The sequence below is a fragment of the Lontra canadensis genome, unplaced genomic scaffold, assembly GCF_010015895.1.
Source record: "Lontra canadensis isolate GAN:19392208 unplaced genomic scaffold, GSC_riverotter_1.0 scaffold84, whole genome shotgun sequence".
NCBI classification, from domain to species: Eukaryota; Metazoa; Chordata; class Mammalia; order Carnivora; family Mustelidae; genus Lontra; species Lontra canadensis.
Window position 1 is genome coordinate 5,962,140 of NW_022631078.1, and position 22,481 is coordinate 5,984,620.

Genomic DNA, 22,481 nt, shown 5'->3' on the forward strand with positions numbered 1-22,481 from the left:
TCACAGGGCCAGAGGCACACCAGGATGTCCTCCTAAAAGAGAGGACAGTATACAGCAGTCTGGACCTGCCTCATGGCTGCTTCTGTATTGTTATTCTGCAATCTGGAGCAGTGAATTTTTGCCTGACCTCTTTTGCAGGAGAAGTTCTCATTCTCTTTCAGATTTGGTATTACCTGGGTTTTGCTTCTACTCCTCTCCAGGCAGGAATGCATCTTTTCCTGAACCCTGGGGGACAGTGCATTTGCTGCTTGTTTTCCAGAAGGGATGTGGGTGGGGTTTTGTGCCCCTCCCCCCAACAGTTGGATGCCCAACTCCCCAAGGGGTTTCTCTCAAGTCTCTTTGCCTCCATCTTTCTTAGGAAGAAAGATTTCTGTTGGAAGCTTATGGAAAATAGCTTGTGGAATATAACCTCTTTGTATCTGAGGCCTCAAGCTATTTCAAACGGACATGCCAGCCCACACTTGGCCTTTACGAATTCATTAAAAATTTTAACTTATTTCCTCTTGCCACCTTTCTCCTAAGCTTTACCAAAGGGGAAGGAGTTCCTTTGTTCCATCTAACTTTGGGGAAGCTCGTTTCCCTTCAGAATTCGGTTTACTTGGTTGATTTGCAACTTTACCCATCGATAGGCTTAAGAAACCCTAGGATAGGGTGCCTGAGTGGCTCAGTGGGTTACGCCTCTGCCTTGGGCTTGGGTCATGATCTCAGGGTCCTGGGATCGAGCCCCTCATAGGACTCTCTGCTCAGTGGGGAGCCTGCTTCCCTTCCTCTCTCTCTGCCTGCCTCTCTACCTACTCATGATCTGTCAAATAAATAAATAAAATCTTTAAAAAAAAAAAAAAAGGAAAAAAGAAAAAGAAATGTTACGATTTTGTAGCTTATCCTGTCTGTTCTTGTCATCATGTGGGGAGGGTGATGCTCTTTGTAGCTTCCCACATCGAAAGCCTAAGCCACACATCCTTCTTGAATGTACACTACGCGCCAGCCATGTTCCAGGTGCTGGGGATAGGGACAGACAAAACAGATCTGATCTCGGTGCATTCACATTCAGTGGAAGGGAGGAAATAGATAGTATTACATATGGTAGTATTAGGTGGTAGTAAGGCCCACGAAGGACGAGAGATGAGCCTCAGCTGTGCATACAAACCGTACTTCTCCCAGAGACACTTGTCTGGACTTCACTGCACTTTTTTCCTCTTTGTGATGTTGTTTGGGAATGTTGGTGAGGTCTGGAGCCGAGGTCCAAGAAAGAATTCGAGAAGGTTCTGGTATAAAAAGATGATTTTATTAAAACACTGGGACAAGACCCCTGGGGACGAAGGGCTGCTGCCCCAGGGCTGTGAGCAATGGCTGATTAGACACGTGGGAGTGGGGAGGGAACAGAAGGCTGGCTGAGGACAAAGCAGAAACTGACACCCTGCAACGTTCCCCCACCCCCACTCCTGGGGGGGGGACATATTATGACATCCTTTAGGAATCTATCTCCCAACTATCTTAATGTTAATAACTTGCTAAGAAGGGAAAAATGACCTTGGCAATAGCAAGGCCTCCGGTATCCATATGTTGTAGGTCCTCTTTAGCATATGAAAGTTGTTGAAACCTCCCTTTTTTGTTACCTCCCCCAACCCCATCATACAGAACCTGCCACCCCTCACAACCCCGAGGCAGCAGCTCTCCCTGCCCACAGGTCCTGTCTCCATGCTTTAATAAACCGCTATTTTGCACCAAAGATGTGTCAAGATTTCTTTCTTGGTCATTGGCTCCGGACCTCACCCCACCAACCTCCCTTATACTCTAAAACTTCATCAGGAGCGGGGGGGGTGGGGGGTAGTCAGGAAAAGGCAGGTATCCCAAAAAGACTCTGATAGACTAAAGATTTATATGATCATGGAGGCCTGGCGATTGCTGAGTTAAGGTGGTATTTCCTTTCAGTACAGCACTGACATTAGGACAGGTGGGAGCTTCCTGGAGGAATAATACTCTTCCTATCACAAGTCCTTGTCGGTAGGCTGCCGGTCCTAAAGAAACTTAACTTTGTTTTCATTTCCTTCTGCCTGTTTCCCATGTCACTCATGGGAGGGTGATGTTAGGGCTCCAGGAAATTGAGCTACGGGTTTCTGGGAGTTAGGCTATGGCTAAGAATGCTTCTTCCTGTGTATCACTAAGATGTTGCTAAACTGATGGAAACTCCTGTCCTGTAGGACTGTGAGCTTGATCAGGTAACCATTTTTTTCCCCATTCCCTTAGTTTTGGGGCAGCTAGGAGGGCCTGAGGGATGCCACACAAATCTCATGATACACATGAGGGATGGGGGTTGTGGGTATCAGCTTGTGCTGTGTCCTCAGCCTGCCTTCTGCTCCCTCATCACGTGGGGACCTTTATGTTGTAGCATAGAGTATGTAACACTCAGAATCTGATACGGAACTTGGTAAGTAAGATTTCAGCTCCAAACAGTAATCATCGTTCCCATCAGGAAGGCTCTAACTGTTCATAAACATGCCAGGTGTCCTGCGTAGGGCCAGCCGGCACTGAGACAGGGAAACTAAACGGGCCCCAGGAAAAAAAAAACAAAAACCCGAAACTGCTTTTTTGCTCCTTTTCCTGCTTCTGTTCTTGCTAGGACCTGTACCCTTGCCTTCTCCCTGCCTTAATGTAGGTCCTCTTCGTCACGGTCAAGGAGTTAACCATCTCTTTGGAGTCGTCCAGCGTAACAGGTAACAAACATCAGGCAGAAGAGAGACGGGGAGGGCTCATCACGCAGGCTTTCCAAGACCCCAGACTCCAGCTACCTTGATGCCAACATCCCTGGCTCCAGGGCGTAAGTGACTTATGGAGGACATCTGTGCACTTGTCCTTGTTTTGACCCGTTCTGGGATGCCTGAGACATGTACACCAGACCGTGATCTTCAATAAAAACCCCAACCCCGAGCAAAGGACTCTCTCCTTTCCTTGCTGAGTCTCCCAGACGCTCGGTTCGCTATGCTCTATCAGATATGCTATTTAATATACTATGCTCTCACTTCCTCCCAGTTCGCATTTGATTTCTGTCCTACACAAAACCAAAGACCCTCTTGGTTGGTCCTGAGGGACTCCCTCCAGGTCCTCGGACAGGCCAGCCTGCACCAGTATGACGGGACAGAGTACAAGAATATGTACTTTGACTTGATGGAAGGAAGAACTTTCAGTCACAGCAGACTGCAAAAGTAACTTACTGTTCTGTTAGGCACTACATTTCCCTTCCTTGGAAAAGTTCCAGCCCTGGGTTTATCGGAGCCCACATCCTTGCGAACCTCCGACTTCTCCAGAGGGCATCTAACCTGACACGCCCAAGGGGCACTCCCAGCTTCTAAAAGCAGAAAGGCACAAAGGCTTTTCTGGGGCTCCCGCGGGGAAGCTGCTCCCACAGGCTGCTTGGCAAGGATCCTTTATCTCTAGCCCCATTGTACCGACGAGCAAGCCAGGTTTGGGAGAGGAGAAATGACCTGACCAAGGTCACAGAGCCAGGAAGCAGCTGGCTGAATCGGGCCTGGAGCCACGGTAAACCTGTTCTCCTCGCACGGCACCACCCAATCCCAGGAGGCCAGCGGCTCTGCACCCACGGCCGTACGAGAGGCACCTTTCTCCGCGAGTCCGAACCCTTCTGCAACGTCAGCCACAGGTCCCGCAGCCCGGGAGCTGGGAAAGTCCCGCTGCTTTCCGGTCCGCATCCACCAGCTCGGACCGAGCCTCCAGAGAACTGCTCTCTCGCGCCGATCTGATACCCACACAGCTACTTCGGGCGGTGAAAACTTCCCACCCAGGGCTCGGCCTCGGCTTAATGCAAACAAAACAAAACGAAGCGAAAGGCGACCAGTGAAAATCGGGCGTCCGGAGCGGCTGGGTCCTTCCCCTCACCTTTCCTCTTCTGCCACCTGGAGCGACTGGTCCCGCGCCCTCACGGGGCACGAGGACGAGGTGAGAAGACTCTGGCCAAGCAAGGAGTCCGTCGGTAAAAGTGGACATCGACCAGCCCAAGTGGTGGCGAGTCCGGCCCGGGAGCCAAGCCCCGGCTTCGGCCCCGCACGGATCCCACCGAACCCCGAGCCGCCCTCGAGAGAAAAAGCGCGAGGCTTCTACGCACGCGCGGGCAGCGCCGGGGCGGGGGCTCCAGCGGGCGGAGCCAGCGGCGCCCCTGAGCGAGGGCCGCGAGAAGAGCGCGGCGCGTGAGCTCCGGTTGCGGGCGGGGGCGGGGCCTTGAGGGGCGTGGTCTTGCCGTCACGCGCAGCCCCGCCCCCTCGGCCGCTGTCTGTCTCCGGGAGGCGGCAACCGCTCCTGTTCGGCCCTTCCCGGTTGGCCGGGCCGGCTGCGCCTCGTTTCTCTGGTGACCATGGGAGACCCCAGCAAGCAGGACATACTGACCATCTTCAAGCGCCTCCGCTCGGTGCCCACCAACAAGGTAACGGCCCCCGGGCGTGTTCAGGCTTGCTGGACATCCGTGCCGAACCCCGCGGGCGGCCCCCGCTGCGGCAGTGGCCTCGGCCACGGGAGGAGGAGCCCGCCCGGCCTGTGACACGTCGCACTTGCGGCCGCGGCGCCTGGGCCTCGCCTGGGTCTGGGCCGCGCGCCGTCCCCAGCCTCAGCAAGGAGTGGGGAACGGGGCATACACGGGGGTCCCGGGCGGGGCGGGCACCTGGGGGTCCTGGGAGCGGGAGGCGACAGCATCTGGGGGCCCCGGGGGCCGGGGCACACATTTTTGGTTCCTGACACCGGGCGGACAAGCACACACGGGGGCGACTTTTGGGGGCTGGCAGAGTGGACCCCGTGAGTTCCTGAGAGAGCTGGAGGCGGGCTCGGGGACCCTCCCCCCCCAGAGGACTGAGGTGCATACCCAGGGGCTCCTGTGAGTGGGGCGACACCGCAGGCCACCTGTGACCAGCTGGGAAGCACGCACCAGCCCTGAAACTCCAGCTGGCAGCTCTGGGCTCTTGGGAAAGCTCGACTCCGCATCCTGGAGCTGACCTCCGAAGTTCCTCAGGGGTGCCTGTTGGAGCCTGGATGGTCCCCTACGCCCTTTGTTGGCAGCCTCAGTTTCCCTGTCTGATGGAGCGACTAAGTCTCTGCAATGGCGTCCAGCTCTTTTCTCTTGCTAAGAAGGCCCCCCCGCAGACCCTTTCTCTGTCTTCCCTTTGGGTCTCTTGTGGAGATGGGAGATGGGGTCTTCCTTTTTTTTTTTTTCCTTTGTCTCCAGAGGTGGTTTTCTCCTCTGTGACTTACACAACTTTTCACAACTGGCTGGAGATGTTGTGATGACACATCGGGCTAAAGTGACACCCTCCACCAAGGATCACAGGTCAGGCTGGAACCTGGAGAGTGCAAAGGGCTGTCAGTGTGTCCGTGTGGACTCTCCCTTCCCCTCCCATGACAGGAGCTCCTCTGGTCCCCACTATCACCTCCAAAGTGAACAGCTGTTAATGATCATGGTCATGAGTCATGACATCACCGCATAGAAAGATCCTGAGTTTTATGAAATCTAGATGTCTTTAAGTCTTGGTGGAAAGGAGCCCATATTTTTACAGACTAGGAGGAGTGAGCAAGGAAAGAGTTTATTGGAGGTGATGTCTGATGAGTGTGAGAAAGTCAGGAGGAGAAAGTCTTCAGGAACTCTCTAGTGCTAATTTCTTTGCTGTTTTCTTGATTTGCAAGTTTAGATTAACGGGTTTATAGGGAGTGGTTGCTGTATAGCTAGACGAGATTAGGATCTGCTGTTAGGAGTGTAGAGGTTCTATTTTTTGTCTGCTTTATCTCAGAACCAATGAGTATTCTCTTTGAATTCATCAAAGGGAAGGTGTCCTCTTTTAAATAAGAAGTCGTTGTCCTTATAACACTTCTGAGAGGCTTGTGAGGGGTGAGTATGTTGACTTGGGCAGGTTACTCGACTACTTTGTACCTTCTTTCCTCCCCTGGGAGGCTTGAGCAGGATCTAACTCAGTGTTATTAGGAGGATTAAATTAGAAAATCCAAGAGAAGCACTTAGAACAGTACCCACACATGTTAATCTTCAACGTCAGCCATTTTTTTGTTACTATCTTTATGACAAACAGCATAATTTGGAAATAATCTGGAAAATTTTATATTCCGTAATAGGATTAACAAAAGCACGGGGCAAAGATATTTGCCAGTAATGCTCCACAGTTTTGTGCTACATTTCTTGATTAAGAATTTTCATCTGACTGTAAGTAAGAAACCATTACCTAAGCAGAGATGAAAACTAGCTTTAAAATATGGAAGAGTTTGGGGAACTCTTGGGGAACAGGAAGCCTTTTCCAGAAGGGGCTACGAAAGACTGCTGTAAGATATGGAGGGAAGGAACTTCAAGAGAAACAACTGGGTTTACTTTTAGTCTCTGTTATCTGGGTTCTTCATCTCATGAGTGATGAGTGTTTACTCTGGACCAAGGTTTTAACCCAGAAGGGTGAATGTTCTAGTTTGAGAAATTCTTCTTGGTCTCTATGTGTTCCTTCGTTTTATTGCTTGATTGCTTGAGTTACTCTGTCAGCAAGTATCCGTTGGGCAGTTGTAGTCTGCTGCGCATGGTGCAGAGGGAGACGGAGGAGACTGGCTCTGCTCCTGCCCTTGGGGAGCTGCGAGTCTAGGGCATGGGAGACTGACATCGGCCAACAGGGCCAGCCAAGCCAGCCAGGCCATGTGGTGAGGGGGGAAGATTGAGCCCTGGGGCTCGCCGCCTGGGGTCTCGTCCCCAACATACCACTCTTCAGTGGTGATGCTTAACTTTCCAAGTCCTTTGTTTTCTCTAAAATGGGGTGGAGAACTGCACTATGGAATTTGCAGAGAATACAAAATGTGCGAGCTGAAAACGCAGGGCCCTTGTTTAAAAAGTGTTGAGAATGTCCAGATGAGACCGCGGAGCATTAAGCAAACAGGGGCTTTTCTAAGTGTGGGGCCCCAGGCAGCTGCACAGGTCACACGCATGTCCAGAAGCTGGCCTTGATGGGGATAGGCATCATACCTCCTTAGAGGGATGTTATGATGGTTCGGTGGGTCAGTAGCAATGCCTGATGGGGACACACTCAGCATTAGCTGCTGTCTCTCTAGTACTCACTCTCGTCATTAGGCAGAGCAAATTGTTAAGCAGAGGCATTTCTTTTTCCTTACTTACTTGGTAGTAAGCGCACAACTGTTAGTTGAGTGAGTGGGGGGGCTACGGGTGGTCTCTTGCCAAGGGACCGCACATGCGCAGAGTTGATGACACTGTTTGGTGTTCCATGGAAGGGGATTCCTTGCTCTAGGTGCATAGAGCGTCCTCATTTCTGTGTCTTCCCCTCCCACGGTGCAGTGAGCTCCAGAAAGGCCAGCACACGGCCTGGCAGGGGTAGAGACTCAGCAAGTATTTGTGGACTCGGTGAGGCCAGATAGTTCTGAATAGCTCAGTGCCTGCCCTGGCGACTGGCATGCAGCAGGTGATCGATAAACACCAAAGGGAAGGGATTGGCACCTTCCATGGCTGTTGCCTCTGCAGCCGCACGTGCTTAATGCGAGCCCGTCACGGTGAGGGGCTTTGGACAATCGGCTCATTTTTTCACTTTGGCATTGCCCTCAAGGGGCCAGAAGCCAGATCTTTCTTGATGACTAGAGATGGAACAAGCTTTTCATAGGTGGCTCTGTCTGTAAAGTGGATCTAAAATATGGGGCTCTTGGGGTGCCTGGGTGGCTCCGTTGTTAAGCGTCTGCCTTTGGCTCGGGTCATGATCCCAGGGTCCTGGGATTGAGCCCCGCATCGGGCTTCCTGTTCTGTGGGGAGCCTGCTTCTCCCTCTCCCACTCCCACTGCTGTGTTCCCTCTCTCGCTGTATCTCTCTCTGTGTCAAATAAATAAAACAAATAAAATAAAATACGGGGCTCTTTTTCTGGAAAAAAAGGAAATATTCTCTTATTAGTGGAATTTTCTGTCTTCAATTAAATCTAAATGTTGATTTCCACGACAAACTCTGTATATTTTAAAGTCATTTTATGCTCCTGTTGCCAGATGCTATCCGAAGAAGAATGTTTGACTTCAGTCAGTGTTGAGGGAGGAAGGTGCTGGGTCTCATGACGTTGCCATCAAGCTGGCGGCTGGGGCTGCCCTCTCTGAGGCCTGCAGCTCCCACTCCCAGGCTCTGCTCCTGCGACGCTCAGCCGGCCTCCGCGCCTCACTGGCTGGTGGACTTGTGGCCTCGGTTCCTCACCACTGGAGGCTGTCCACTGGGCGGCTCGCAAGTCCCGCAGACACGGGGTCAGCTTCCCCCAGAGCCAGAGGTCCCCGGGAGAGAGAGAGAGCAAGAGGCAGAGAGGACGCCAGAGCATCTTTTGTAACCTCAGAAATGACCTATTGGTGTATGTTAAGAAAAAAAGAAATGACCTATTGGCACATCTGTCTTATTATTGGTCACAGACCACCCTGCACAAGTGACCTGCCGGCTTGTCTGGCTGGGGCAGAAGGCATATGCATGACTGCTGCCACCATCTGGAGGGCCACAAGGCCTTGAGCCTTCCCAGCAGGGGACATCCTGGCTGGTGTGCGGGAGCCTACTAGGAGCCCTGTTGGTGCCTAATTAATATAATACGATGATACACAATATGATAATAAAAGAAGTGAAAGTTAAGGTTGAGAAAAATGTAGTTGAGATTTTTTTTTTAAAGATTTTGTTTATTTATTTCACAGACAGAGAAATCACAAGTAGGCAGAGAGGCAGGCAGAGAGAGAGGAGGAAGCAGGCTCCCTGCCGAGCAGAGAGCCCGATGCGGGGCTCGATCCCAGGACCCTGAGATCATGACCTGAGCGGAAGGCAGAGGCTTAACCCATTGAGCCACCAAGGTGCCCCTGTAGTTGAGATTTTTTTTTAAAGATTTTATTTATTTGAGAGAAAGAGAGCATGAGCAGGGAAGCGGGTCAGTGGGAGAAAGAGAAGCAGCCCCCCCGCCACCCCGAGCGAGCAGGGAGCCCGATGCAGGGCTTGATCCCAGGATGCTGGGATCATGACCTGAGCGGAAGACAGACACTTAACCGACTAAGCCACCCAGGTGCCCCTAGGGGAGATAATTTTGTAATAACCGGTTTAAAAGTGTAAAGGTAAAGTCACTTTCAAGCTAAACCCTATATTGTATCCTGTGAGATGCCCCTTTTGACTAGTAGGAATTAATAACTGAATTTTGAAATTTTCTTTCAGGTGTGTTTTGACTGTGGTGCCAAGAACCCCAGCTGGGCAAGCGTGACCTACGGGGTGTTTCTCTGCATCGACTGCTCAGGGTCTCACCGGTCCCTCGGCGTTCATCTGAGTTTTATTCGGTAAGTGTGTCTTCTCTTGTCAGGGGTGGGAGTGACCCTGTGGTTTCACAGGTCTTTTCCCCCTTTTTCCTTCATGTTTGCTTTGACATCAAGTAGAACGAGAGGCTGGCTATGAGTTACAGAGAGTTAAATCTTCATAATCAGGCGAACAGGGAAAATGAATTATTTTCCGTTCAGTGACTGTTCTGTGGAGCTGTGTCGGGGACCTCAGGCCGCGGTGCTGACGACAGAGTCAGGATGGAGGATTCGAGACGGTCGTCTTCACCCTTTATCACCTTCTGATAGCTAGCAGCTCAGAGGAGTCTCACTGTGACAGGCTTGTGATAGAAGGGGATCGGGGGCTGCGGGTCCCCCCATGCCCCATCAAGAGCGGAGCTGATGTTAGGGGTGAGGCGCCCTCCTTACAGCCTGGGCGTATGTCCAGTGCAGTCCTGCAGCCTGGCTCCTGGAGTCCCTGGCCTCACAAGGCTTTGGTGAGTGATCTTTGTATGAATTTTAGTGGCCATTTCAGAGGCTTATAAAAAGAAAGTCCTTCTTTTTCTGTCTGCAGAGCTGGGCTGCAGTGGCTGCTTCTGGCAAGACCGTATCTTCTACCCCGTCTGGTAGCAGCCTCCATGGGGCTTTGGTGCCTGTCCCCTTGGACACAGCCCCACAGGGGGCCGAGGTGCCCTTCTGTGAAGTAAAATAAATCAAAATCATAAAAGGATCCCTAGGGAGCCTCAGGATTTGGAAACCCAGCAAAGCCTGCACTTTAGCACCCGTGGGCCTTGGCCAGGCCACGTGCCGCAGGGCACCCCCAAGCAGCCCTGGCCCAGCTCTCCATTGTTGCTGACCCCCTGCAACCAGTTCACCTGTTCCTCTGCCGCTTCTTTTTCCAGGGAACGAACGAATGAGGCAGGCAGGCTCTTTGGAATTGTGGGGAGCAGTTGTATTTTATGTAATGACTTAAGGATTATTCATACAATGTGATTACTATGAAGAGCGCTAGCTCCAGGGCCACCTGGGTGGCTCGCTCGGTGGCTCAGTCAGTAAAGTGTCTGCCTTCAGCTCAGATCATGAGCTCAGGTCCTGGGATTGAGCCCCGCATCAGGCTCCCTGCTCATCAGGAGACCTGCTTCCCCCTCTCCCACTCTCCATGCTTGAGTCTTTCTGTCTCTCTCTGTCAAATAAATAAAATAAAATCTTTAAAGAAATAAGTAAAATCTTTTTTAAAAAGAGCTTGAGTTCCTATAAGATAAAACCAGTTATAATTTGTGATGAGATATTTTATATGATGGCATAAAAACTGTGTAGTAAAAATAATAGCTTAATTTTCTTTTTTAATGTATTAACTTAAAAAACCCTTTCCTGTTGTACTTTCATGAGTTCTTTTTTCAGAAATCAATCCATAGAGGCATGATGGACTAAATATTTATAGCTTTATGGCTATATAACTCCATAAGTAATTAATTAGAAAAGGGAGGTCTTTTGTGTGTTCTTCTTGGTTTCAGAGTATCTATCCATGTCTTTTCTTTTTTCTTAGAGATGCTGGTCCCAGAATATTTTAAATACACTACCCTATTCTTGTCTCCTTTTTTTTTAATGTTGAGGTATTTACTTGCCAAGGCAAGTTTCTTTTTTTTTTTCTTTTTAAGATTTTATTTATTTATTTGTCAGACGGAGATCACAAGTAGGCAGAGAAGCAGGCAGAGAGAGAGGAGGAAGCAGGCTCCCCTCTGAGCAAAGAGCCTGATGCGGTGCCCGAGGACCACGACCCGAGCTGAAGGCAGAGGCCTTAACCCACTGAGCCACCCAGGCACCCGCAAGTTTCTTTTTAATATCCTAACCCCCACCCCTGTCCAGCCCTGGGTTGGTTGAACGCAAGACAATATATAATCGGCTGGCTTCCTTTGTTCTTCCCTTCTTCCTCTCTGCCAAGTCCCGCCCATTGTAATGTGGCCCTCCCTGTGCCTCACCGCCAAAGCACACCTCCAGTTTAAACCATTCCAGGAAATCTGACGTGTTCCCGGGTGAGGGAAGGACTGACCCGGTGAGTAAAGGACCAACCGGAAGCCTAATGGGCCTGGACAGCAGGCTTGGACCCGCAGGCTTAATGACTAGCCTTTAAAAAGTCAGATAAATATAACTATGAATCACAATGTTTATAAATGATTCAGAAACGGTTGTTAAAAAGTCCTGTGGAGCTGGAGGGCAGCAGTCTAGGAGCTGGGCAAGAGTAAGTCAAGGATGATAAGGCTCGTGTTTTTGTTTTGAGAAGGTAGATGTTTGCTCTTTGAACATTTTTTATTGGTTAAAACAGTTACAAACACTAGCTTAGCTCCATGGGAAAAAAAAAATCCTAGCAGCCCCAAAGTTTATAAAGTGAGAAGTGAAAAGTTCTTCCTCTGAATTCCTTTCTCCTCTTCCTCTCCCCACCTGCTAGACACAGACACCGGTGCTCCCTGGCCTGCCCTCCAGGCATTAACAGATTAACAGTTGGGCTTGGGTGGAATGTTTATTTAAATGGAGATTTGGGGTTTTGTTTTGTTTTGTTTTGTTTTTAAGTATAATTTCAAGTCGGTAATTTTACAAAGGAAAAAATTTATGAACTGTTGCTTTTGCCAACCAGCAAGGGAAAAGTGGGTTAGACATCCACGGAAATGACCAGCTGCCACTTGGAGCAGGGCCGACGTAATGGGACTGGCCCCAGCCCACTGCCTCCTGCGGCTTGACCAACTCTGCGCCTTGGCCCCCAGGGCAGCTGTGCTGAGTGGCTCCTCTCCCTCCAGCTCTGTCTCTTCTCAAGTTCACTGTTAAGTACTTCTTGAGCTTATAATATAAGGTGAATGGAATCTAGTCCTCCCTGCAGGAGGCTTAAATAGAGCATGAACAAGAGGACAGATCGTCAGGTACACCCAAGACCGGGAAACAGCACCACATCTACCTGTTTTGTGATGGGAGCGTAGGAAGGCGACGCCTCCCGTGGCCTTCTGTCGAGCAGTCAGGCGGGTTACAAACAGCCGTTCCCGGGCTTGTCCACGAGGAAACGTCTAGATTAATTGTGGTAAATGGATAAAAGGCCATTTAAATTTTTTCATTATGTGATAACTTTGTCATGTTTATTTGGTGAGATGCCTTCTGATTTCTAAAATCTATTTCAATGTTCTACTTAACGAAAAAATACTGCGTTTGGCAGCCATTAGTGAAGCTAATTCATGAAGGGTTTTTTATTTTATTTTGTTTTATTTTATTTTATTTTATTGGTGAAAGAGAGAGAGAGAGAGCAAGTGAGCATGAGGTGGCTATTGCCTTAAAAATAACATTCTAGGGGCGCCTGGGTGGCTCAGTGGGTTAAGCCTCGCCTTTGGCTTAGGTCATGGTCTCAGCGTCCTGGGATCGAGCCCCACATCAGGCTCCCAGCTCAGTGGGGAGCCTGCTTCCCCCTCTCTCTTTCTGCCTGCTTGTGATCTCTGTCTGTCAAATAAATACATAAAATCTTTTTAAAAATTAACAAGAAAAACATTCTACCATTTACAAAGGGTAAGCAACACAAAGAGGCATAGAAATGAGGACACAGCATAAAAGAACTTCGGTGAATCTGAAGCCTCTTTCCTTTCTACCTTCCCATGTTGTACAGGGTACTTTACCTACAGCCGTTAAAAAATGTCCACATTCCTTTGCAGTTAGTGTGGGACAGGCTGTTGTTGAATACGGAACAGCCTTGCTTTTTGTTCATACCTATCTATGGGTTCTGTACAAATACCTTCTAACATTGTTGTCCTATCGTATCTTGCTTTACAGTGATGAGTTGGTGAAATTTATTATTGAGAAATACAGCTATTGCCTTTCCCTTGCCCTGATCTGGTCTCAGGTTGCAGATAAGTAGGGCATAACGTGTGGTTGGGGAGAAGACACTCAGAGTTTTCCCTTTAAGAACGCTGAATCCTGAGTTTTCTCCCCTCCCTGATGGTGGTGACGATGGGTAGGTCCCTTTCACCTGGTGAGAAGGCTGTGAGCATCCCCAGACACTCCCGTTACGGGTCACACTGGACAAGTGGAGAGCTGATCGGAAAAATCCAGAACATCTATTTTGAGCAGAGACACGTTACCGATTTTTAGATCAGAAGCCACCAAGGATGCGAGGCTGAGTCAGTGTTTCCGCCGGCCCCAGGAAGCTTGTCATGTCCCTGTGCCCTCGGATTAAAGCTGGAGTCCGTGTGGCTCAGGGTGCTGCTAGCGGGGCCAGGCCTGTCTGTGGTCAGGCGTGGAGGGGAGCCGGCGGCTGGCCCACCGGAGACCTGGCTGCTAGGAAGGGCAAGAGGGGCCAGGAGCTGCGGGCACAGCTGTCGTTTGCCATGTAGGCCCAGCGTCCCGTGTCACTGTTCCCACAAACTTAGAAGTCTTCAGGATCCTCAAAATCACGGAACTCTTTCTTTCCAAGGTTTAGTGGCTGGATGCTAGGGGGAAAATGTGTTAACATTTGCGAATATTCTTTCCATGTAGATCTACAGAGCTGGACTCCAACTGGTCTTGGTTTCAGCTGCGATGCATGCAGGTTGGAGGAAATGCTAACGCGGTAAGCTCACTGCAGACGTGCCGCTTTCCTTCGTGTATAAATACGTGTTAGACTAGAAAGGAAGCTTGGTGTTTGCATGTACGAGCTTGGGGACCCTACTAGCTAGCAAAGGCTGGGGGAGCTTGGCAGTGGGTGGCCCTGGTGACTTGTTTTTCCCCACATTGTGAAATACCCAGTCCACACGAAGCCCTGGGCTAGGCACGGGGATATAGTGACAAGCAAGACAAACGCGATCCCCGTTTTTAATTTAGTAATTTCTGGGTAAAATAAAAAAAAAAAACTTTTTAAGTGTCCGATTAACTTATAGTTTTATAAAAGCAGACTTCCTTTAACCCCCTTTAGAGATCTAAATAAGGATCCTCAAATCTGTAAAACTTCATTTACAAATTCGGTTTATCTGATGAGTCAAGTTGTGTTGCTCATACAGGTTTTTAGAACGCCTGCCTGAATTACAATATGAATTCTGTAATTCATGTCCGTGTTTGGACCCTTATGAGCTTGTTGAACAGTTTCCTCTAGTTGTTTCAACTTTTGTTTTACCGCCTTGTTCATGCCGCGGTCTCTGTGAAGAGAGAGTTCTGCACAAGGTGAAGGTCAGCGTAGCTCCTAACTGATTCCACTTAGTGAAATTCCAATGGAAATGAATTTCTCATGACCTAAAAGCAGTCCAGAGTGGAGAGAGTCCCCCAGCGTAACAAAATAATCAGAACGATCGCGGTCCTTTAACAGAGGCACAAAGGGCCAGTGAGTCTCATGTCCGGCTTTACTGAGATATTAACATGGCACATGTGGAAGGCATTCCTTTTACAAGAAAAAGTTTATATTAGATTGTGCGGTTTACATTATTTTTGTAAATTATGTGACTCAATTACTTTTGTTTTCACTAGTATTTTCCCAAAAAAATCCCTCCCGACTGGAAGTACTGTTTTCGGTCACGTGTTAGATTTAATGCAGTATTGCTGTTAATTCGTGTATTTTCCTCTGTAGTCTTCCTTTTTCCATCAGCACGGCTGTGCCACCAATGACACCAACGCCAAGTACAACAGTCGCGCTGCCCAGCTCTATCGGGAGAGAATCAAGTCACTAGCGTCCCAGGCAACACGGAAGCACGGCACTGACGTAAGTCACGGCGGGTTGGATCTTCTTCTTCAGATCAGATGACATTGATTTCAGTAGAAAAAGTGATTTTAACCATCCCAGACAGTAAAACTTTCTGACAGGATTCTCTTGCAGGGACACAACCTATAGCTGATTCTCATTGTTTGTGGAAGTTATGCGCTGCGAGGTTGCTGTGAGTCCTGAATTAGGAAATGCCAGAGCATCACTCCGAGGGGAGCTAGAGGGCGAGGTCCCAAGGGCTTCTGGTCAGGACGTTTCCATCAATGGATAAATACGTGGCCTTATTTCACGTGTGCTTCTGCTTAAGGACACCTTATTGCGTATATTATGTAGCTAAATACGTAATACTTAATAGTATATTGATATAATAATAGTTGATAGATAAGAGATACAATTTAATATATTACTAATATATAATTATTGGCTCATTGACATTGAACTTGCTGCCCACAGACTGTATAGGACCTGGGCCTGAATGAAGCTTGCCTAACACTGTATTTTCTCTGTAAGGCACATCATGGGCTCCCTGTGTCTAGGAGGCCTAGGTAGGATTTAGCACTAGGCTTAGGGGCCGTTCTAGACAGTGAAATCATCAACAAAAATGTGCAAAATGTGGCATTAAATAGACCTCAAAAAGGACACTTATTTACAGTTGGAGAGCTAAAGCAGGAAGACAGAGCATCACCTTGCTCCATCTCAGCCGGGAATGGGTACCTTGGGTGGCTCAAATTCTTTGCTGGTTCGCACACCTGTGAAAGGACCGCAGAGATGTCTCAAGCATTGATTTGGGGGTTACAAGGAAATTGTAGCAAGAAGGTGAATTTGCAAATATGGAAGCCACTGTTGATGAGGATTGACCGCACTTTGGAACCCGCACTTAGAAATTAAGCGCTCAATCTTTCCTATTCAGAAACAGCTTGTGAATCTGGTACTTGACATCCTCAAGGACTGGATGCAGAAATTACTAGATTGCTACATCACTAAAATGTGCTCAGGGGCCCTAGAGGACTATTACTGACTGTGTAGGAGTGGAAAGTACCGATCTTCAGCAAAAGATCTCTAGAAAGGGAGTGAGACTATTAGATAAAACCTTTTAAAGCCAGGGAAAGGGCTAAGCGGTGCTCTATGTTCTAGCTGTGGCTGGATAGCTGCGTGGTTCCGCCTTCGACCCCTCCACCAAAAGAGGAAGATTTTTTTGCCTCTCATGCTTCTCCTGAGGTATGTAGTATCTTTTATAGAATTTTAAAGTATGCTTACTCTCACATTTATAAAGGGTGTATGTTTAAATGTCTCACTTAGGACACAGGCTAAGCTGCTGTATAATAACCCTGAAACATTTCTATCTTAAACAAGATAAAAATTAATTTCCATCCGTGGTTCTGAAGTCAGCTGTGCAGGGCTAAGCGAGGGAGGGATCTGTTTGGCTCTTCTCCACATGTTGGCTTCCATCTCAGGGTCCAAAGCGTCTATTGCAGCTCAGGACCTTTCGCAGCAGGGGGAGTGGGGCAAGCATCTAGGAAAGCTAGTGACCCATCCTTCTACTAAAAGAATGTAGACGTGGCACACATCTCTTCCGCTCACGTCCTCGTAGCCAGAACTTAGTTGTACATTGATACCTAGCAGCCAGGGAGTCTGAGAAATCATTTCCAGTAGCCTGCCACAGTTCAGTTGAGAACTATGGAACTGACAAAGAATGAAAACTTTTTTTTTTTTTTAAGTTTTTTTATTTTTTTTTTTGGGAAGAAAGAGGGGCTGGGGGGGGGGGGGGGGGGCAGAGAGAGAGAGGAGAAGCAGAGCTACTGCTGAGCTAGGAGCCTAACGTGGGGCTCGATCCCAGGACCCCAAGGTTGTGACAAAGCTGAAGGCAGACATCCTATCAACTGAGCCCCCCCCCCCCCCAGGTACCCAAAACTTTTTTTTTTAAGATTTAATTAAGAGCATGTGAGTGGGTGGGGGAGGGGCAGAGGGCGAGAGAATCTCAAGCAGACTCTGTGCTGAGCGTTGAGCATGATGGGGGCTCAGTTTCAGAGCCCTAAGACCATGACCTGAGCCAAAATCAAGAATCGGATGCTGAACTAACTGAGCCACCCAGTCAGCCCTAAATCCACATTTTAATAGGGGCTTGAATCCCACTGTCCCAGGTTAGCTGTACACAGAGTGTATCTCAAGGCTATTGTACGAATGAAGTCACGGGTGGGGTGCCCGAGGGGCTCCATCAGTTAAGTATCCAAGTCTGGATCTCATCTCAGGTCTTGGTCTCAGGGTTGTGAGTTCAAGCCCCGCGTCAGGCTCCCTATTTAAACAAAAGAATGAAGTCAGGACTGGTGCGAGGAATTGGGAGCTGGCCCGGAGTGAGCCTCCAGTAAATGTGGCCAGAACCATTGTCTTCGGTGTTGTGGTCTGATGGGAGCAACGATAATCACCCCCACATCACAAAGAGGGGAACATAAGGCCTCCACAGCCTAAAATATTTCCTGAGTGGCCCTTTTGGGAAATGTGTGCAGGCGCCTGGCTTAGAGCCCCAGATGTCTGTTCACTGCCCTCCCTCCTCCCAGTCCCACCGGGGAGGGGGCATGGTTACTTAACTGCTGTGCAACCCGTTCTTGAACCAGTTTTCAAGTACAGACATGAAATTGCTGTCGCTTGATTTTTTTTGTTTGTTTGTTCTTATAATGTGCGCGTACAGGTTCATTGACAGAGTCGGTAGTTACTAGAAGTAGTTATCAACAGGAAACCAAAGAAATGGTGAGGTAATCTGTCACATTCTGCAGTGCCTGTTTAAGACGAGACAGGGAGAGAGTACTCAGTGGTAGTAGCTGGGAAGTGTTGTCATGCAAATGACAGGCTAAAAGGAGGAGAGAGGGGAACGTCTGATGTGGACGAGCATTGGAATTCGTATTAGCATGAACTCACGTTTGTTCTAGTGTGTCTCTCCGTGCGCACACGCACACATGCAGACACACAGTGGAGCACTGATGACAAATGTGTGTGTCCCTGGGCAAGCGCACACACGGATGTAGTACCAGGCTCTTGTCCACCGGGAGGCCCCTAGACACCCACACCCCCTCTCGATTTCTAAGCGCCAGGAGGAACTGGGGCTACTGGTGGAGAAAAGGCAGACTGTAGGACCGGGTTTGCTGGGGCTGCTGGAGCAGCTGAGCCTGGAGCATCTTGGCGTGCCTGAGTAAGGAAGTGCTGGGCGGAGGGGCTGGGAGATAGAGGAGGGTGTGTCTGAAGGACTCAGGAACCAACTGGAAAGCGTTCCCGGTGGTCAAAGCTGGAACAGTTTCAACAACAAAATAGCTAATGACCATTTGTATTATAATTCAAAGAATAAATATCCACGTGTCTACACTAATATAAATAGATGATTGAATAAATAAATGAAGAGAAGGGACGATCTTCCCTAGAGAAGAATCAATCATGTGTGTGTAGACAGTCTGCCTTTCAGGAGGCCCCCTCCCCTTGAGTACAGGCCACACTTGGTGACTCGCTTCCCAAGTCTAGGGGTTGGGAAGGGGAAAGTGGTAACTTCACCAGAGAAAAGCCCAGCAGGCACCACCTGTTTATCCATGATTTGGTGACCATAATTGAAGTATCATTAAACATAGTGTTACATTAGTTTCACATATACAATGTAAAGATTCAGCAACTCTGTACATTGATTACCCAGAGCTCATCTAGATAAGTGTGCTCTCGGGGCACCTGGGTGGCTCAGTCGGTTAAGTGCCTGACTCTTGGTTTCAGCTAGGTCATGATCTCATGGGTCATGGGATCGAGCCCCGCATCAGGCTTTTTGCCTGGTGGGGAGACTGCTTGAGGTTCTGTCTCTCTCTCTCCCTCTGCCCCTCCCTCTGTGTGTGCACGCTTTCTCTCTATATATATAATAAATACATAAATCTTTTTTTAAAAAGAATACATTTTAATTTTTTTAAATTTTTAAATTTTTAATTTTTTAAATATTATCTTTCCTTCCCACTAATCTGGGTACTTAGAAGGTGACTATTAAATTATTAGCTTTTCCCCCCACTTTGACTGTTTCGTGGACTTGTCTTACTTTGCTTACTGTTGACTTTTCTCACCTCGCTGCAGGCGGCAAGCGGCACAGGGTGGGCCTCAGCACAGCCAGAAGCATCTTTGCCACCTCGGGACGTGGAAACCACTCCAGCTCATAACGAAGGTAGTCTTCAGGACTGTCCTGTAATGCTCTCCTTTGGTTTGATGGCTGCTATGGAACTATTAGAAAATAAGACCCTTGGGGTGCCTGGGTGGTGCAGTCGGTTGAGCGTCCGACTCTTGGTTTCGGCTAAGGTCATGATCTCAGGGTCATGAGATCGAGCCCCGCATCGGGCTCCACAGTCAGTGCAGAATCTGCTTGAGATTCTTTCTCCCTCTCCCTCTGCCCTTCCCGCTCGTGTCCTTTGTCTCTCTAAAATAAATAAATCAACCTAAGAAAGAAAGGAAATAAGATCCTTGTATTTCATGAGGAAACTTGCCCCGGTAGATTATATAGTGGGGAAACAAAATTACTGAACAGGGAATCTGATCTCACTTCTATAAAATTGTAAACTGGAGAACGAAATTACTGAATGAATCACTTTTACCTTCAACTTGACACAGCTGTGAAGTGAGTGAGCTTTTGTGACGAGCGTATGTTACTTCCATACTCAGAAAACAAGATTTCAAGTTTAAAGACGATCCCGTAAATAGTTGGTATCTAATGACTTGCATTTTGTGGTTTTATTAAGGGATTTTTAACATTAATTAATTAATTAATTAATTAATTTCTTTATTTTAAAAATTTCATTTATGTATGTGTGAGAGAGAGACCAAGAGAGCACGAGCAGGAGGGGTAGAGGGAGAGAGAATCTCAAGCAGAGCCGGATAAAGGGCTCGATCCCAGGACCCTGAGATCACGACCTGAGCCGAAGCAAGCGTCAAACGCTCAACTGACTGAGCCCCCCAGGCGCTCCGGGATTGTATATATAAATGATATACTTATATCAGTTGCTTGCATTTTAGAAAATCACTTAGGTGATAAGAGTAACAAGGATCAAGACATCAACTTTTTCCGTCTTAAGACTGAACACTTTTGTCAGCCAGAAAGTTCGTGTGAATTAACAGCTCCGTTTCACAGCTGTGCAGGAAACCCCTGGGTTCTGGCACCAGGAGTGTGGGCTGGTATACTGAGCCTGGAACTACTTTGGACCTCGTGTAATAGGAAGGACCAAATACTCAACCAGCTCTATGACCAAGGTTCTTATTTGAGAAACTTTCTGGCAAGGGTCTTGCCGGAGGGTTGGCGAGTACCTAGTATTTATCAAGAAGAGAGTCCTAGAAAAGTGGTCATTCAGGTCTCTGGGAGACTGGGATTGGGAGCATGCTGGAAGAAAAAGTCACTTCATTGGTATTGAATTCTAGGTATAAGGGTAGGAACGTCTGAGATGCCATCAAATAGCAGATTTTAGGATGACTGTTTTTAATGTTACTGGTCTTAGGAGTCGACCTATCAGCAAACCAGGAGGGGAACATTTTGCCTCCTGGGGAACAGTGAATGGAGCTGGGACAAGTGTTTAGCGTTTTGGAAAAAACAATAAAGCAGAATTCCTTCTTTGCTCTTTACATCATCCTAAATTCAGTCGGATCAAAAATTTAAACATAAACATGAAAATATGAGGTACTAAAAGAAACATGGGTGAGGCTTTTCTTGTCACCCTGGAATGGGGAAGTCCTTCTACGCATATGCAAGCCTCGTGAGAAGAGATTAGCAAATCTGTTACAAATACGACATTTCTGTTCTGAAGAAATGCTTTAAAGACAAGTGATAAATATTTGCAATCAGTACACAGAAGCTTGTTTCCTTAATATGCAAAACACTCTGACACGGCTGGATTTGTCGGATTTGCAACCTGTGGCTTTTTTGCACATTTCATGTTTTGTGCATATGATCCTAAATGCTTGCTAAGAACTCATCTCCAAGTGGCGTTTCGCTTTTCAGTTTCTTAGACCTGCACCATACTGCGGCCGCACTGGCCCTTTGGTCCTTTCCTGTGTTTGTTTTATGTTGTCCTTGCAGTGGGAATGTCTCCCCTGGTTGCCATGAGGCTGCCTCCTTCCTGGAGTCTCTGCACGAGGGTCCTCCTCAACGAGGCCCTGTCCACCCCACCAGGCACTCGGGTCACTACCACGTTTATGTGTCCAGGCCCCCTCATAGCGCAGCACACCTTGGCTCTGAGGGTGGCCGTGCCCGGTGAGCTCACTGTGCCGTGAGCTGCTCCAGGAGAGGCGGCTTCTGCAGATAAGAATCTGCCTGAGCCGCCCATCAGTTTGTCATTTTCCGTAAGGACAGAAGACAAAAAATAATCCTGACACTCTCCTGACTACCACAGAGAAAAGGCGGGCTTTGTGCCTGCCAGACAGTACAGGTGACAATTTGAATATTGTTCTTAATACAGCTAATTAACATAAAAGGCCGTTTGAGTTTAAGCCCACATGCCACGGAGGCCCCTGTGCCCTCCGGAGTCCAGGTGTCTCGTCTGTTTTCCTAATGGGAAACTACGGTAACCAAATGCAGAACAAGATTTTGTTCTTTTTTTTCCCCCAAGGTTTATTTATTTATTTGAGAGAGAGACAGAGAGAGCACAAGCAGGGGGAGCAGCAGAGGGAAAGGAAGAAGCAGACTCCCCGCTGAGCAGGGAGCCTGACGTGGGGCTCGATCCCAGGACCTGGAGATCATGACCTGAGCTAAAAGCAGAGGCTTAACGATCTGAGTCCTCCAGGCGCCCCAAGATTTTGTTTTTGTACATATTTTATCTTTTTAAGATTTAATTCTTTATTTGAGCCCGTGCGTGCTTGCCACGCGAGTGCAGGGAGGGGCCGAAGGAGACAGGGAACCCTCAAGCAGACTCCCCGCCAAGTGCAGAGCCCGATGCCACTCGGGGCTCCATCTCACAGCCCTGAGATCACGATCTGAGCTGAAGCCAGGGGCTGGACGCTCAGCCAGCTGAGTACCCAGGCTCCCCTGTTCTTGTAAATATATTAAAACCTACATTCTTGAGGCATCTGGGTGGCTCAGTCGTTAAGTGCCTTCAGCTCAGGTCATGATCCTGGGGTCCTGGGACCATTCCTGCATCGGGAGGGGGCGGGGCTCTGCTCAGCAGGAAGTCTACTTCTCCCTCTCCCACCTCCCCTTGCTTGTGTTCCCTCTGTCACTGTGTCTCTCTCTGTCAAATAAATAAATAAAATCTTTTTTTAAAAAATCAACATTCTGAGGCACCTGGTTGGCTCAGTGGTTAAGCCTCTGCCTTCAGCTCGGGTCATGATCTCAGGGTCCTGGGATCGAGTCCCACATCGGGCTCTCTGCTCTGCAGGGAGCCTGCTTCCTCCTCTCTCTCTCTCTGCTTGCCTCTCTGCCCACTTGTGATCTCTCTCTGTCAAATAAATAAAATCTTAAAAAAAAAAAAATCAACATTCTTATATGAAGAGT

General features: G+C 48.5%; 1 protein-coding gene across 1 annotated transcript in view; it reads left to right on the forward strand.

Moving 5' to 3' along the window:
- The first annotated feature begins 4,266 nt into the window (after positions 1-4,266).
- ARFGAP3 (ADP ribosylation factor GTPase activating protein 3) overlaps positions 4,267-22,481 on the forward strand; it is a 45,621-nt gene continuing 27,406 nt past the window's right edge. Inside the window, exons 1-6 of the mRNA XM_032882841.1 lie at positions 4,267-4,435; positions 9,203-9,321; positions 13,804-13,876; positions 14,864-14,995; positions 16,130-16,213; positions 19,088-19,175. Coding sequence (XP_032738732.1) covers positions 4,367-4,435; positions 9,203-9,321; positions 13,804-13,876; positions 14,864-14,995; positions 16,130-16,213; positions 19,088-19,175 — 565 coding nt within the window. The 5' untranslated portion in view covers positions 4,267-4,366. The remainder of the gene's footprint in view (positions 4,436-9,202; positions 9,322-13,803; positions 13,877-14,863; positions 14,996-16,129; positions 16,214-19,087; positions 19,176-22,481) is intronic.